Raw genomic sequence first — 18,088 nt, 5'->3', positions numbered from 1 at the left:
TTTATATTTGTGTCATTCTCAAAACTTTTGGCCATGAATGTAGGTGGAAGCTGTAGCTTATTACACCTACACCTTAAACATGCAAAATGTTTCTAACCCTGAACCCTAACCCTACATGCTCTGAAAAGATAGCAAGTGCCATGGCCAGAATAAACTGGTGAAATTGAGATTAGTCTACTATGTCCTGGAAATCAGTGTGTTTGCAACCTTTTTTGCCTTTGGGTATTTAACATTGGTACACCTACACCCTCTTACAATACAAACATTCATATATATGTATATATGTACGCAGTACATACACATTTATATACAAACTGTTAATGCTATACACTTCTTAATCTCTATGGGAAAAGGGCTTTTTTAAGTACAAAACAATTCTATTGTCTTAGAGCACAACATTTTAACACAGAGTATAGGCAAATGCCTGTAACATACCTGAGTAGTTCAAGCTAATCTGTAAGTAAGTCTACAATTGGTCTTGTCACATCCGTCTTACTAAATTAATATTCATTAATATTATTCTCAGAGAAGAATAAATAGAAGGTTTTTTGAGAGCAAAAGTAATCCACTGAACTCTTAAAATTTTGTTTCTCTACTTGAAATAACGCATATTGTTTGTTCACAGTAGAGTTGTGTTCAGTCTTGATGGACTGTATTGAAACCCACACTGTTGGCATGTTGCTGTGTTTGCAAATTTAAAGCCTGCAGTTAATAACCCTTGAGAGACTGTGGTTTACAGTGATTTTAATAACAGCTTACACTAACATAAAAAGGTCCCAAAGCAAGTCTGTAGTCACTGGTTGCATTCATGAAAAGTTGGAAATACAGCATCTTTCATCTTTTAAATAGTCATCATTAAATGTATTTCCACCTTGCATAAGCAAACTGGTTGCTTATTGACACAAACTGTACACAATGGTGTTAAGTGGTGACTATCCATTTGCACTTGATAACAGTTTCATGGCAGTTGTCATTAAGTGCTTGTGGTTAACCTCATCCTTGCTGAGATAGTGCCACACCTTAACCACACTGACACAGCTGCTGTGTTTCAGAGAAGTGAGGCATCACTTCAAAGCACCACAGCGCAGATATTAAAGATGTTGTTCTAACATATGCTGGTGAACACATTGACACTTCCTGCAACTCGGCATCTACACAGATTCAAAACACAATAGCAACTCAACGGCAAAGTGGAGTCAGTTAAGAGAAGGAACAACATCCTTTCCGAAACAGCCTTTCAGTTCTCACTTCCTCCATGCTTTAGCAGCATGATTTCATGGTCCGCTGCTAACATCAGTTACTTCTGTTATGAGTTGTTGTTCTTCTAAATCGGTTCCTTAAGGTCGAGTGTGTGACATTTAAGAGAGGGTGCCACTAAATCCTACACACTGGAACTTTAAAGATACATGTCAAGTAAATCAAACCTAATGACCTTTTTGTTTTTGAATGCATATAACCGAGAGCTTGGGGTGAAATGTGTTAAAATGTATAAAGAGAGTCAGTAGGTGTTTACAAGATCTGCAACAGTTAAGATTAATATTTTTTATTTTTAAGCAAGAATGCTTCTTTGCCTTGTCATATATGAAAGTAAATGAAATGTTCTTGGGTTTGAGAACATATAGAATCCATGGAGGGAATTGTTGTCGTTAACTGCCTGTGTTGAACATAGCAGTTTTAACCCTAACCCTATGAGGATCATCTTCCATTTCTGCCAATAGATCCTTCTAAATGTTACACACTGGACCTTACACACTGAAAGTTAAGGTTTTCAGGACATCATCAGCCAGTGATATACTGTAGATATATGGTTTACTGTTGGCAGTTCATTGGATGGAGGTCAGACTTCTGGGACAAACTATTTGCTTCTATAAGCCACTGTGAAGCTTTCACTTGATGCCTGTATGTGATCCTGTATTGAATGCCATTTCATGCTGCCACAAAGCAGTGAAAAGGCAAGGCCAAGAGATAGATAAAAACATATTTCTTTAGGTGACAAAGTTTGACTACAGATTTCATGTAGGGTTTAAATGTATTATTTTTTAGTTTATTTTTCACTGTGGTCTTATGGCCTCCGCACACCAACCCGATTATCGGCCGTCGGACGTCGTCGGACAGTCAGGCGAGGTCGGTGGCTCGAGTCGGTTCGGTGTGTCCCGTTCCGTCGCGTGCCGTCGTCAGTCGGCGGCGGCTGTCCGGCCTTCTTTTGGCCGATTCAACATGTGATCGGCCACTGCCGTCGGCCCTCAATGACGCAATCTGATTGGAGTGTTAGCCTCGTTGCCTAGGCCGAATCTAGTGAGTGCACGAGAAACCGGAAGTGACGATGGTAGAACAACGCCAGTATCTTGTTAATTCATTAGCCCATGTATAGTTCTTCCGTTCAGCTAGTCAACATGAGCATATAACGATCCTTCTTGACTACTATCACACTCTCCTGAGGTGAAAACAATGAACTCGAGCGAACCGTGTGCTCCGTGTGTTTACTAGGTCTAGAGTGATCCGTCCTTTCCGGTTTTAAATTTTTTTTTTAGGCCGAGCAAACACAGATTAGCGCCGCCTGCTGTTATGGGGACGTATTACGCCTCGCGGCATACCGCGCAGAACGTACGCTCCATTTGCGCGTCGGTTTGGTGTGTTTGGGGCCGAGCTCGAGAGACGGAGCCGCTGAGTCAGTCCCGACTGCTCTTTCTGCGACGGTCCGGCGTCGGGTTGGTGTGGCAGAGGCCCTTTACATGCTTTTTGTGTAATGGACCTGTGTCAAAATGTAGGGGTTTGTTATTGCCTGCCTGAGTAACGCTCTTTCCTGATTGAGGTGAACTGCTCAGCTTTGTTTTGGGCTGAAAGTGAGACCTGCCACCCTTGCGGGTGTATATACAGTGTAGCAGTTTTTCCATACATCTCTAATTAAGTATGAGGTGTGATGAGATGCAGTCGCATTTTTTTTAAAAGTATTTTTTGGGGCTTTTACTGTCGCCTTTATGATACGTGCACAGCTTGAAGACCCAGACAGGAAGCGGGGGCAGAGAGAGGAAGCTCAGCCTCATGGGTCGCCAGCTCCTACGCAAGCGCTGAGCTACACCGGGGGGCCGCCCATGAATCAGTGCTTCTTCTTATACCCGTGTCAGGCTCATCAAAATTTATAATTATGCCAAAAGATAATAGAAAAAATTTAGCTCCTTAATTAATATTAAAGATCACTCGGGGCACCCAACCCTTAAATAAGGGAAACGATAACGCGAAATAATCCGATGGTGAGTCAGATCCGTGATAAAAAAATACACTAAACCACCAACCCACCCCCCCCCCATACGCATCCGATAACTTACATTACACATTTAATCAACCTACCTAAAAAAAAAATCATCTATTAATAGCTCATAGAAGAGGTACGTCATCCCAACACATCTTGTAGACAACTTACAATACGGCCGCAGCATTTCATACCAACAAAACATTTAATAACATAGGAATAATAAACGAACAGAGGAAATATACAAACAATGTGACGATACTAAAAGGAACTGGTAAGAGGGGAAAAGGGTGTGCATGATGTGTGCATGGGGGTTGGCGATGCCAAGAAAAGGTGTGTCCTTTGTCACCTCACACTGACCAGAAATGATTATCAGAAGTATAAGAAAACGTGATGGTGAGAGAGAGAGTAATGAAAGGACCAGAGAGGGTTTGAAGATTACCATCACACATCACACACATACGTGATGTGTGCTAAAGGTTTAGGCACCGAAGTGAGAGTGGTGATATGTAGTGGTATTAGATTAACAGTGCCATTAAAAAAGGGGGTATGAGTTGTTAGGCAGACAGTGTTTGTATGAAGCATAACATTAAAACTACATCACCTTAAGCAGCTGTCTGAAAGAACTACAGTTCTACAGTACCATACAGTTAAATCAATCAACAATCAACATAACAATAACTACATAACGCTGAATAAAACACATCAGTAACTTACCAAGTATCAAAACAGTCCTTGTTTAAGCCGTTAACTCTGTCCAGAGGGGGAGGAAGTTAATCTATCTAATTCCCAGTACGTTACCAAACGGTCTAAAGAAACGATGAAGAGAGATAGTTGCAGGTACTGCGTGGGTCAGCATGGCGCGCGCTCTGTGAGGCCGCAGGCTGATCAGAGTTGTGGTTCATGGAGTCGCAAAAACTGTCTCTGCTGTGCGATGTCTGCCTGGCGCAGGTAGAAGAGGAAAAGGGCGTTTCGGCTCGTTGCTCTGCAGAGTTAACGACTCGGCCGTTAATGTCGCGTTGTACGGTGGGGCGCTGGGCCAGGGATCAGGCAGGAAAAAGGCAGGCTTTTGTGCCCGTGGCTATAATCCTTTGTCATGCATGGCGGTGGGGTCGGGCCGGGCCTGAGGTCCAAAAAAAAAAACTTATCAAACCTGTGTGGCAACGCGACGATGGGCGACGAGAAGCGGAGAGAAGAGTCTCTCAGGCTTAAATAGCCCTGGGAGTTGACCGGTCTGGGGCCGAGGTATTCTGACCAATGAAGGGCGCGGTGTTTGGGCGTTTATTGGGGTTGCATGCCACACACCTTGGCCGCATTCTTGGCCCCCCGCTGAGAGGTCTGTGATCTGGCATTTCACATCTAATGTACAACTGAAATCATATAACGATCATAGAACCTGCTTCAACAAACTATTTTTAACGTTTTTGTTTCTATCATCATGGTACTAATAATGAACTGTTAAATCATCACAGAGATTTGTGGTTCTGCTCTGCACCATCCAAACAACAATATGATTTCCTGGAGAAGCCGATTCTTCAGTTGTCGAGCTGTCGTCAGGCGTCGCTGTGATTGGCTCAGCTGTTTCAGAGTGATGAGACCAGTGATGTGATTGGCTCCACACCTAGCCCTTTTGCACTTCCCCTTTTAAAATGGGGCCCTTTATTGTGAGAAGTGATGAACATGGTAGCTGTTTGTTCACTACTCCCTTTTTACTTTTGTTTCCCTTCCTCCCGCTCTCTCCCTCTGTATGTTGACATTTAATAGCGAGCGCTTTCAGTCCACAAATATAAATGTCAGTGGTGTCATATATTTTTCATAGTATTCCTGATCCCATTGTGTGTTTGTGTGTGTTTCCAGAGAGAGAGATCGTTCTAAAATCTCTGTAAGCTTTGTTACTGACCGGTACTGTAGGCCTATATCAGTCAGAGTACTTATAAGCTGTTTCTAAAAATCTGGTCTGGGAAAACTGATTAAACTTAGCCTTCTAAGCTGACTCTGGTTCATTTGCGGTGTCTTGTTGGATATGGGTGAATATAATATATGATCCAATATATAAATATATGTGTTGTAATTAACATACGCAGCTCTGATTGGGCAGTTGTTTTCTCACGTTGCCATTATGCTGGTGCACAAACCTTTTCATATTCAAGTCCCAATGAAAGTTACTGAATACCACATAATTGGCATGAAAAGTTTACCAGGATGAGTTCAGCTTAGCCCCCATTTTGTTTGAAAAAGGTGTGGGCGATTGGATGAATATGTTGGGATTGGCTGAGTTCATTGCCAGTTGTTTTTGTTTGGGTGATTTTTGTCATTTTATTTTGCTAATTTAATAGTCTGCCTCCAAAGAAAGAGCGAAAGTCATCATTCAGGCCCATCTAACTTGATAAACTAAGGGTTTATTTCTACCAGTTTTATGACAGGGAATACAACACTAAGGCGATTAACAGCGACTTCAACCAGGACTCTGACTCCAGGTACGACAAAGAGTCTAGAGTTGGTGATTGTTGGAACAGTGGAAAGACTAAAAAAAGACGCTTTTGGTGAGTTTTATTTTGTTTCTGTCAAGTCTGAAGTCTGTTTTACAATGAGTTAACAAGGCAATTAGGCTGGTCTTAATTTGGTAAAAGAGGGTTGTATCTCCCTGTTCCACGAGGAAAACAGGTGTTAGAATATTTGTGTGTTAATATATATTTTTTTTACATTTTGTGTGTTATTTTGTGTAATAAGGCTAAGAGAGCTAAGTGCAAATGCATGCTGGAATATATTTGCAATCGCCAGTTGTTGCACTGATGGTAGCTGGCTGGAAAACTTTAACATATTGCCCAACCCCAGTTTTCCAAGGTTCAGTTCACAATGAAAGGAATTCTCTCCTTTGTTTAAGTGTGAACAGGGTGTTATAGTGTTGGCTTTATTTGTGTTAAATCAATACTGTTGTCAGTTTTGAGGCTGTTTTTTTATGTGTTAAGTATTGAATTGTATTTTATTGGGGTCAGGGTTATGGGGTCAGCTGTAAAAAAAAAAAAACATTTTATCTCAAGACTTGGTGGTACTTAATACTTTTCCTACTTTTTGTAGAATTGCCTATGAACATGATTTTGAACTGATGACATCTTTCAGAAGTCAGCCACAGAAAAGGACATATCGCTTGTGTTTGGGTACAACTGTAAAAACATGGTTAATATATACGTACTAATACCTTTTAATTTCTTCAGTTGGAGATTTGCATGATTTAGACATTTCTACAATCTGTCTGCTAAAGGACCTAAACACACCCACATAATAAATACTTCATTGTAAAGCTGAAAACAACTCAGTTCCTGCAACTCGTCCATTGCAGAAACACACCTGACAGCAGAGATAGTAGATGGTCCTTGGAAACTGTGATCTCTGTTGTCAGCCAGGAATGTTTAACTCATCCTTGTGCGTTTATCAGCGAACCAGAGAGTGTAGCCTGATCCTTGGGATATCACCATGGATACTTTCAAAGACACATCCTCCTTCTCCATCCTCCTATTCTCTGTGGTCTAGAGCAGTGGTTCCCCAACATTTTTCCTTAAGGGATCCTCTTTCTATCATTGAGTAAACTGATGGCCCCTGACTATAGAGACATATTGTATGGATATTACATAATATATTCAATGCATAATAATAACAAACTACTAATAAACAACTAATAAACTATACAATAAAAACAAATAGTGAACACGATAACTGCAGGAAATTTGTGTAAAACAAATGATTTGTATTATTTTTTAGCAGAGATGAGTTTTCCTGATCATTTTAGGGAACTTTTTATTCTACTCCCTGTCTTAAATATGTTTCTTTGTTTTTCCTTACAATCACGCATGCTTAATAGACTTTTTTAAATAGATTTAGTGTTTACTTCTTCTTTTCTGGGATCAGTGTCTTTAAAAACGGGTCATGAATGTTTAGGCTACTTTAATTTTTTTAAAAACTATGGAATTTTCTAAAAATAGTTGTAGTTTTTAGTAAAATTACTCAAACAGAAGTGTATTTGTTGTTGTTTTTTTCACCCATTAATTAATGCACCTTTTGGTGCTCTATGAGTATTTACAGCAGGACAGTATATGTGGGATTGACTCCAAATAAACTCTAGTATCTTCATGTCTCCCAGTGCAACAGTGTAGCTCAGTGATGTGCATTTAATAGTTTCAGGATAACAAAGGAGTTCTCAGAGGAATAAGATATATTGCATTGGATACACAAACAATATAGGATCACTTATTGTTGGTTTTCGTCTTTTAATGGGATTTGTTGACAAAAAGTATAAAAGACTTTATTTCTCCCTCATTATGTAATGTGTACAGTTTGTCTGTTGTGAAATAACATTACCCTGGCCCATTTTACTGCGTTGTAATTAATTGGATTAAACATAAATTAACTTAAGAATGTGCAACTTACCGTATAAGCACAAAACTGAAATGATTAAGTTCCTAAAACTAGATTTTAACAGAAAAATTCAGGGCCAAAAAAAGTCAACAAAGCAGGTGCTCTTTTTTCAAAAGCATGGAGGAATTTTTCATTTTATATAGAAATTGCTAATATGGAAATTATTATTCAAATTGTCAAGGTCAGGTTTAAAGTTAATTTTTATTTATTCACTGACAAAACATAATTCAAAACATAAAAACATCAAGGAAAGCATCAAATCCTGTTTACATATCCTTTGACCCCCCCTTGTTGTACTGGTCCCAAGGCTGAGGAGCTCTCACATAAAAATTCTGCAGTGTTACTTCAAAACACTGTGGGGTTGTCTGCCACTGACAACCTGATGTGTGTCCCGTCATGCTCTTAACTGAACCATATTTATCATACATTCCTACCAGAAGAAAGCCTCATGTTTGCAATAAAACTATACCTATTTATACTGAAATATACTTTTAAAGAAATGTTTCTGCAGAATTTGAGTACTTATTGTTACACATTATTACATTTCTTTGAAACAGAAATTCCCTTTTCACTTGGCTTTTTAAACAGCTTCCAATAAATCCAATTTTATCTTATTATATTAGAAATATCACTGGATCAAGAAGGTTTTGAGCCTGATGAAGTGTAAGTGGAATATTCTAATCTTCATCTTTCACCTCAGCCTGCATTTCTTTAACAAACTGGTTTATGTCCGATTTTCAGCTTCGCCCCTGTAGGAGTCTGTCGTACACACCATGACTTGTGAGCATGAAGCTGTCACTTGGTAACTGGTAACAGAGTGTAGGATTTCACTGTGTGACAAAGTCCACCAAAGCTGCGTCTGCTCACATGTCATGATGTCTGACTTGCTGACAGCTCACTTTCTTGCAGCTATGTCATTCAATCTGTCCAGATGTAACTCCAGTTCCTTGTCATGTGCTACTAAACAAACATGACAATATTTCATCTCACTGCCTCCGGCACTGCAAGGAGTACAAGTGCGAGATAAGGCCCCCTCGTGAGATACAGGAATGACAACTTAGAGATATCAGCTGCGAGGAAAAGGAGGCACAAATACCCAAGAACTATATCTGTCTCCAGAAAGTACGAGTGGAAACAATTTCTCTTTTAATCTTGCCCATCAGAGAATCAAGACATTCTGTTCTGATTAATTTTCATATCTCAGTAAGGTTTGAGAATCTGCTGCTTTTGTTGGCTTGTGGCCCCTTAAAGTGAAGTGTCTGCATGTCACCTCTTGTCAAAGGCTTTGGTTTCGATGTGGACATGTGAGCAGTTTTCCTTCTCTGAAGGCTTTATAGAGACCTGAATTGATTAATTAGAAAAATAAGTCATAAAAGAAAAACGTAATTTTGTCAGCATAACACTGTTAAACATCTCCATCATATCAAGGCATTTTTGTCTATTATTACATCCTAAAAACATGAAAAAAGAAGGCATGTTATGTAATGAGGACAAACAAATATTTTTTACATTCACATTCTGTAATGACTCTTGATATGGTAGTTTTCATTGTCAGTGGCGGAGTCCACCATTGCCACCCAGGATTCAAATATGTACAAGGGATTCACAGAAAAAAAATGATGATGAAATGTAATTGTAATTTTATCTTATTGATATCAGCCTCACTCACCCTCTTACAGGTCCAGCGTGTAACATTTAGGATGATCTATTATTAGAAATTAAATATAATATTCATTGGCATATTTTCATTAGTGTATAATCACCGGAATATAGGAATTGTTGTGTTTTCATTATCTTAGAATGAGCCGTTTTATTGATAGATGCCGTGGGTCACCTTCCATGGAGTCTGCCATGTTTCTACAGTGGCCCAGAAGGAACAAACCAAACACTGGCTATAGGGCCTTTTTCCTCGTTTTCAAATATAGACATAAGCAGTGTTCAGTTAGTTGCAATCGATACCTTCACTGCTAGATGCTTTTAAATCATACTGGTCCTTTAACACCTTATCGGAGTTATATAAAGTTGCATTACTAATTATAATGTAAGTAACTGAACATTTCCTCCAGCTGCTAGTTTACATTAAACATGTTCAACTGCCGAAACATGGCAGCAGTAACCACATTTAGCTCGGGACCCCCGTTCCTCTATAATCCAATGAGTTCTCCACAATATCACTCCATTTTAATTGGGTAATATTTTTAAATTTTGTATACTGTAGTAAAGAATATCATGAATATCATTATTAGGGCAAATGTGCCACTGAGACCACAGTACGTATATCTCCAATACATCTCAGATTGAGGGTATTGGATGCTATGGCAACATGAGACACATCGCTACAAGGTAACTGAGACCAGTCAGTAGTAGTAGTAACATCTCCAGTTGTACATACTCACAGACGACACACAGAAACACCAGCACATCTTGAGGCAGACTTGAGTCAAGTTCTTACAGCTGTTTCTCCTGATCAAGTTTGCCCATCAGCACTGGTCTATATTTACCTTCATCCTGGGTTACACAGAGAGAGAGGAGGTAGGGGAGGGCTTAAACAACACAGGAAGGTGGACAAGGGTTAGCAGCTCGGGGACACTTTGATTAAACACCAGCTTGGGTGGGCTCGATGGCTGAGTCAGGACCCTGTGATGATTCTCCCTCCTCTGGCTATTGTAAACACTCTCTCCACTGGACCCTGGCAGAGCTGTTAAGCCGGCAACTGGGTACCAAACAGCTCTGTGTCACATGAGAGGCCTGGCTGAAGTCACAGTGGCCCACGATACTATTCTTAGCTGCAGGAATGTATACAGTGGCCTCATGGCGAGCTCCACAGTGCCTAACTGGAGAGCCTCGTCGTTTCTCTGTGTCATGCTCCTTTTCTCTCCCTGACTACTCTACACACTTTCTCTCGGGATATTGTTTTGGTTTTCTTTTGATTGGAACTGATATTTTTTCTGACCAGACCCACCAGACCTTTTGGATATTATTGATTTTCTGAGGGCAGGAGGTAAGGATTCACTCAGTCACAGATGTTGCTGATGAACCTGTAGGTAGTTCATCAGCCAGACGTTTGACACAAATATGATATTTAAGTGTTTCAGTACTACGTTCTTATTGTGTAACAGTACAAATGTTGGATTTGTTCAGCAATAGCTTCAGTATCTACTTCAACTGTACCTTATTTTAGTTCATTTTGATCATGAATGCTTACTTTCAGGTTTAAGGAAGTCAGACACTGTCAATTAAATCCAGCTGTGCCACATTTACAATTACTTAATTATTACTGGAATACTTTGTGATACTATATTTATATTTGCTTTGGTTTTTTGTTACAGTATGAATAGGAGTTTGAAAGAATGTATGATCCGTCACAAAAGAGCACACAAAGCCATATTGGTTGGTATATGATAAATGTTCAGAAACATTATTGATGAACAAGAAAGTGATTAAATATATATTTATACGTAACTCAAGTTTTTATATCTGATGCAATATATCACGAGTAACTCTTGGTTTCTTGTTTTAAAGTGGGGGAAACTGAGTTATGAAAATGTCTCTCACAGTCATTGGCATATCATAACGTACAATAATGATCAGAGGTCCAAATATATCAGACAGGCTGGGCCCCATAAGTGGGAGTGAATCAGTAGCTGTCGCAGAGGTGATTAGAAGACTTAGTGTTGCTAATAGCCCAATGAAATTCCCACTCTTTAAACAGCAGGATCGCCACAAACCCTGCAGCCAAGGAGAGGCAGACTGAGACTATGAGAGATGAGGAATATGGTGGAGGAAATACATAACATATATATAACGACAGAGAGAGCGAGCGAGCGAGAGGTCCAGAGAGAGAAATTCAGGGGGATGGAGAGACAAACACAGATGGTGTGTTGACACAGTTCTGTTAATGTTAGCAGTGATGGACTGCCTGATAAGGGAGTTGTGGCCTAATGCTACATGGATGCATCAAGATAACTTAGATGGGGTAAAAATAGAAATCTGTGAGTCAGTAATCGCTACATTAAGGACAGCTGCTCTGCAGGAGTTTTAAGAGTTTGAGAGTGGGCTAATAAATGAAAGAGTTTGCTATCAGAGGAATCTGCATAGTTAGTCTGAGGGCAAAGGTGAAAGACAGATAAAATGTCAAATGGAAGAAAGACAAAATGAAACTGTGCCACCCTGCATTATCAGGTAATTCCACAGAGTATGCTGTGCTGTAGATATATATTTATTTAAATACTAATCAATTTCTGTTCAGTCAAAAAGTCTCTGTAGAGAACTGTTTAAAACACCTTTTTAAAACGCTTAAAGTCTTTTTGTAGAGGCATCACTATGTATTTTTGGTCCTTACATTCCTGTAAGTTTGAAAGTTTAGGAAATACATGATGACTTCCTGGAGTCTGCTCTTTTTACCTGGCAACCTCACAGTGAGACTTGCCTGGTCAAGAAAGAGTCCAGCACATAACCTCCTGTAAAACCACAACATGTTGTTTTGATACTTCAAATTCAACAAATGAGATACAATGTGTTATTTAGTGAGCCGCTACCTTTGGTCAGAGCCAGGCTAGTTGTTTCCCCCCTGTTTCCAGTCCTTATGCTAAGCTAGGCTATCTGTCTCCTAGCTGTAGCCTCCCAACATACAGACATCGGAGTGGTATAGATCGTCTCCCCTGATTCTTCAAAAGAAAATGAATAAGTATATTTCCTAAAATGTCAAGCTATTTCTTTAAAAGAGGTATATATACATTAACTGAACTTCAACAATATACCTCCACTTCTAAGACTTTTCTGATCTAAGTAGCAACATCTAAGTTATCAGGTTATCACTATAGTAGAACTATGTAATGTCATCAGTACCCACGTTTTTGTCAACCATCTCTTTCTAATTGACAATAGAAAGACAACACTATGGTGATGGAGTCTTTTATTTCTCTCTTCACCCTTTCTACAGAATGGCCTGTAGACCACGAGAAGCTTTCTTTTTCAAAGACTCAGAACTTCCCTCCCACTTACTTGCCCAGCTCAACATCCTCCGGCAGGAGCGAATCCTGACAGACGTCCTGCTCTGCACGGAGCACCAGGAGGTCCCCTGCCACAGGAACGTCCTGGTGTCCAGCAGCCCATACTTCCGTGCCATGTTCTGCAGCAACTTTCTAGAGAGCAGTCAGGCCCGAGTGAATCTGAAGGGAATCTCTTCAAATGTCCTCAGCGGCATTGTGGACTATGTCTACACCGGCTGCATCACTATCACCATGGAGATTGTGCTCCCACTCATGCAGGCTGCATCCATGCTTCACTACGGAGGTCTCTTTGAGGCCTGTTCCATGTTCCTCCAGGAGCAGCTGAGTCCAGAAAACTGTCTGAGCATGATACGGCTGTCTGAGATCCTTCACTGTGAGAGTTTGCGGGAGAGGGCAAAGGAGATGGCCGTGAGGTGTTTCTCTGATGTAGCTGCGACAGAGGACTTCTGTGAGTTGTCACTTCCTGAGCTCATGTGTTACCTCGAAGACGACCGACTTTGTGCTGAGGAGGAGCAAGTGTTTGAGACCCTCCTAGCATGGATCCACCACGACCCCTTCTCACGACGTGGTGCAATCCATGATCTCTTCAAGAAAGTCCGTCTGCGCTACATCCATCCAACTTACCTCTTCCAGTTTATTGCCAATGACCCACTGGTGCAGTCCTCCACCCTCTGTACTGAGATAATCGAGTCAGTGCGCCGCCTCATGCTTACAGTCAGTACAAGGTGTAGCCGAGAGCTCAAGCCACTCTGGACCACACCACGACGTTACACCTGCAGAGAAACGCTGGTGGTGGTTGGAGGACGCAAAAACAATGAACAGACCTCACGAGAAGCCCTGCTATATGATGAAAGGACTCATCGTTGGCAGTGGTTGGCTAAGCTCCCTCTGCGCCTCTATAAAGCCGCGTATGTGTGTATTCATAGCATCCTCTATGTGCTTGGCGGCCTCAGCCTCTGCATGACATCTGGTGACAGCTCAGTCAGCGCCACAGTTTACACACTCTCCCTTAAGACCAACCAATGGCGGACTGCTGAGCCCATGTTGGAGCCACGATATGCCCACCAAAGTGTGTCCTATTTGCACTTCATTTTTGTGTTGGGAGGCATTGGGGTAGACAAGAAAATCTCTCAGTCAGTAGAGAGATATAACAGTATGTTTAATCAATGGGAGGCCATGGCACCAATGCCCACAGCAGTGCTACATCCAGCTGTTGCAGCCAGCGATCAGAGGATCTATGTTTTCGGAGGGGAGGACGCCATGCAGAATCCGGTCAGGCTGATACAGGTAGAGAAGACTCCTCATTTTAGCAGTACTAAATCAATTCAAGTCCACATTCCTGTTTTGTTGCCACTCAAATACAAACATGGCCTTAAACAGTATTCATTGTCAGTATTTGCAGATAGAACATTTTAAATAAAAAGTCTTCAGAAACACTAGGATGTCACACAAGCAGACAGCACACTACAATCTTTGATGCTGTAGTGAACGGGTTGACTGTCTGTTGATGTTTGTGGTGTGTCACCAGGTTTATCACATATCTCGCAACTTGTGGTCCAGGCTAGAGACAAGGACAGTGAAAAACGTTTGTGCTCCTGCTGCTGTCATCGAAGACAAGATCTACATCATAGGAGGTGAGCTCAATGAATGCTTTTCCCCAGCTGTTACATAGTTTTATATTACAAATGTAGTCATTAACATCTTTACAGTAGGTGTGAATTTCAATTGATTTTTAGATGAAGTAGCCTGTCTCTTGATACTGAAGATGTAAATCTTTAAAAATAACACCTCACAAATGGATAAGTATTTTCATAAAACAGCTGGGCGCTGCAGTTTTTAGCAAACGTTACTCAGACAGGAATAAATAGAGCATTTGTTTTGGACTTATTTCAGTGGCAGATTATTACACATTTGGTGCTCTAGTAAGTATTTCCAGCACCATACGATGTATGTGGACATGACTCTAATTACAGTGCCCAAGTTCACTGTCACACCCACTGCAACAGTGTGGCTCAGGGAGGTGTTTTTAAATAGATTTTGGACAACAATAGAGCTCTATAGCACAGAGGAATGAGCTAAATCAGGCTTTGATACACTTGCTGTCAATTCATTGTTGGTTTTTATCATTGGATTTGTTGATAATGAGGACATTATAAGATATCATATCATTAAAGTTAACGTTGGCTGAATACAAACTCTCAATCTCCAGGATATACCAGGCGAATGATTGCCTACGACACCAAAGCCAACAAATTTGTTAAGTGTGAGAACCTAAAGGAGCGGCGGATGCATCACAGCGCTACAGTGATCAACAACAAGCTCTACGTCACTGGTGGACGCATTCTCAACGGCCACGATGTCATCGAGGACTCGGACTGCTTCGAGTGTTACGACCCCAAGACTGACGTTTGGACCTCAAAAGGTTCTTTACCCTACAAGCTATTTGACCACGGCTCCCTGCCGCTGGTGTGTGTTTCCAACAGACCCAACCCACCATGACCCACAACCCAACCAGCCACTTGGGTGAATGCTTTGCTACATGTTCTTCACCTCCCCTTTGCCATGATTTATTGGCCTCTACCTACACAAATGGGAAACCATTTCAAACTGACTGCATTCCCTCACGCAGCTCAGTCTTTGCCACAACTTAGCGGCATGTTAGGCCAGGCTGGCTTTCCTCTGAATCAAAGGAGAGCTCAGCTGACGAGCAGAGGTGTCATGTCTAAGGCACCTGGAGGGGAACTGAACTGAGAACCCAAGAGATGACGAGAGGCAGAAAATACTTACACAACAAGCAGCTGTTCAGACACATACGTAATCCAAAAAGCTCTTTCCACAGATGGCTGCACTCGTTGATGGTAACTAAAAGTGTTAATGCTTTAATTTCCCAGACATTTATACACAGCATATCACTGGCTGGCAGCTGTAGCTGACTTCCCTGTGACAATTAAATACATAGGGAATTACATCTGTGGCTGCTTATTAACTCTGTGCTTGTCATGTAAAACTGAAAGTGACAGAACAGACAGCTAATAAATTTGCACTTTATAGAAAATACATTCCTCATTGACCCACATGCTTCTATCAGAGTGCACTTGTTGATGAGAACAATTGTGACAGAGTGTCACACAGAGTTGTGGACAAGCTTCCCCTGCAAAATAATCTATCATGTTTGCTGAGAAGCACAATTTTACTTAAATGAAATGATCTGGGCCAGCTTTATTCCAGTTTATCTGGCCTGAGAATTGTTCCTACAACCCCCAACAAAGCATGATCTGGATTGATTCATGAGTGTCTTTGCTTGCAACATAGTGCAGTGTATGTAATATGGAGTAGCATAAAAATACATGTTTGAGATGAGCTGAAGCACTGAAAACACAAATATTTGAGTAGTTCAGAGACGGTTTACTTCTAATTTTACTGTGTACAATTGTTAGATGAAGAAAATGGCTTCGCAGGCAGCTATGTTGATGTAAGGACATGTGACAACGCTGCCTTTGAGGGCAAGTGCGTGGCAGGGATGCAGTGACTTTCCAAGGGCAACTATGACTGGAAATGGTGACCGGGAGATTTTCAGGGTTTGTAGCCAACGTGAGCCTGCATGTACACATGTATCCTGCTGGTGGTTTCTCACAATCATATTCACTGATCTGAAATAAATCTTTTGTTTGTCTGAGGAAATAGTCAAAGAGAACAAAAACAGTAACATATCGGAGGAAGTTGTGAGAAAGTGACACTGTGGAACCATCATTACAGGCCATTACTGTTACCTCTGTCTTGCCACTGTAACCCTCTTGACCCTTAAGGAGCACACATTCACTGTTGTGCTCCATCCCCTGCCCATGGTAACAATTGCCATGGCAACCCTATTATCACCCCATTGGATCATCCATGGCATGCATCCCTGTAGTGAGTCTTTCATTGTAAGACTGCATCTCTGATCAACTGCATGATGCAAAATGTGTTGCTGCTACTTGCACAATTGACTTTTTCTTGCATATTTTTTCTTTAAATTGTTTTATTTCCTTCTGTACAATATGCTTATATTTTGGATATTGTTTTCCCTGTTTGGTTTATAAAGGAACACTGTTATTTATCTTTATGTATGTGGTGATACTGCAAAGAAAATTCAATTTCTAATTTATTGCTTTGAATTTCTCTGCACACAAGAACAAATTATAGACTCTGTTATGGTTTTGTCATTGTTTTACTGGACTGTCTAGTTGAACTTGTTGCCGATTTAAACGGTTCTCCATTTGTCTGCGGACTGGCTGAGTCATGTTCCCTTCATACTCAAGGGAACATTGTTGACACGGACACAGAAACATGTTCGCTGGCTATCAGGTAACACATTTGTTCTCCATACATCATTAAGTCCACAGAAATACTGCATTATATTTAACTTGGGTGTAATATTTTAGGGATAATGATAGTTTGTCTGGCATTAAATGAATACGTAGCTTTATGTTACAGTACGACTGACATGGAACAACCTCTTGACCCTTTTGGGCCACATTCTCATCATAAAGAGCGTCTGGCAAGAGGAGCTCCACATGTAGACTAAATATCTAGTTACCAGTTTCCCCCCTGAGAGGCTCACTATTTGTATGGTATGGCCTACTTGTATGCAGCCCTCCGCTGAAGTTGACCTTAGGGGAAGAGATGAAAGATCAGATTTCACTCTTACATTTTAATCCCTGCCCATTAGTGGGGAAACATTGAAACTTGCCCAGGAGCAGCAACCAAATGGGAATTTCATCACACTGCACATTAGCAAGCCCAGACTGTCAGTGAGTTAAATGGCTCCTTGTTAGCCTGGTCACTCTGAATGCCTCAAAATACCCCTCTGTGTATGTGTCTGTGTGAGGATTTAATACCTGATACCTAATTATTATCAACACACACACACACACACACACACACTGGTACATAACATCCAGCAGAATGTCTAAACACAGACTTGAAACCATAAAGTTTGAACCCATCAACAATGACTGTGACCATTAAGAATTATTTGCCATCCGCTGAGTCAGATGTCATATGCTTGACTCAGTTAGCCAGAGCAGCATTTCAGAACAACACGTTGTGAAACTTTTTATTGAGCTGCTAAATACACAGCCTCTTCAGACTGTTTATTGACTGTCTGTTTGCTTGCTGTCTTTCCATAGAAACCAGTGTGTGAGGGTCACCCTTCAGGGAGGCTGTGGCCTGGCAGGTTATTTTCAGTGTCTGTTACTAACCCATCAAGGGATAGCATTTCATTGCTAGCCCATTCTCTGGGTGTGTGTGTGTCTGTGTGCACATACACACATGCAGCAATTGTGGTTAGAGGAACTATATGCATATGGAGCCACCAGTATAGACCTTACCCTACATAACCCTTGTGGGGGGTTTTAAACAAGCCCCTACGTGC

At 41.0% G+C, this 18,088-nt stretch overlaps 1 protein-coding gene across 1 annotated transcript; it reads left to right on the top strand.

The window, feature by feature from the left end:
* Nucleotides 1–10,204: 10,204 nt before the first annotated feature.
* klhl38a (kelch-like family member 38a) lies at nucleotides 10,205–16,870 on the top strand. The gene is made up of 4 exons (XM_035681393.1): nucleotides 10,205–10,664; nucleotides 12,606–13,962; nucleotides 14,204–14,309; nucleotides 14,885–16,870. Exons 2-4 carry the CDS (start codon nucleotides 12,607–12,609, stop codon nucleotides 15,172–15,174), a joined length of 1,752 nt encoding a protein of 583 aa, XP_035537286.1. The 5' UTR covers nucleotides 10,205–10,664; nucleotide 12,606; the 3' UTR covers nucleotides 15,175–16,870.
* The last annotated feature ends 1,218 nt before the right edge of the window (nucleotides 16,871–18,088 follow it).

Source organism: Morone saxatilis, unplaced genomic scaffold (assembly GCF_004916995.1).
Source record: "Morone saxatilis isolate NCDOM2014 unplaced genomic scaffold, NCSU_SB_2.0 Contig9, whole genome shotgun sequence".
In the NCBI taxonomy this organism is placed as follows: domain Eukaryota; kingdom Metazoa; phylum Chordata; class Actinopteri; family Moronidae; genus Morone; species Morone saxatilis.
This window is presented reverse-complemented; position numbering and strand designations above follow the sequence as displayed.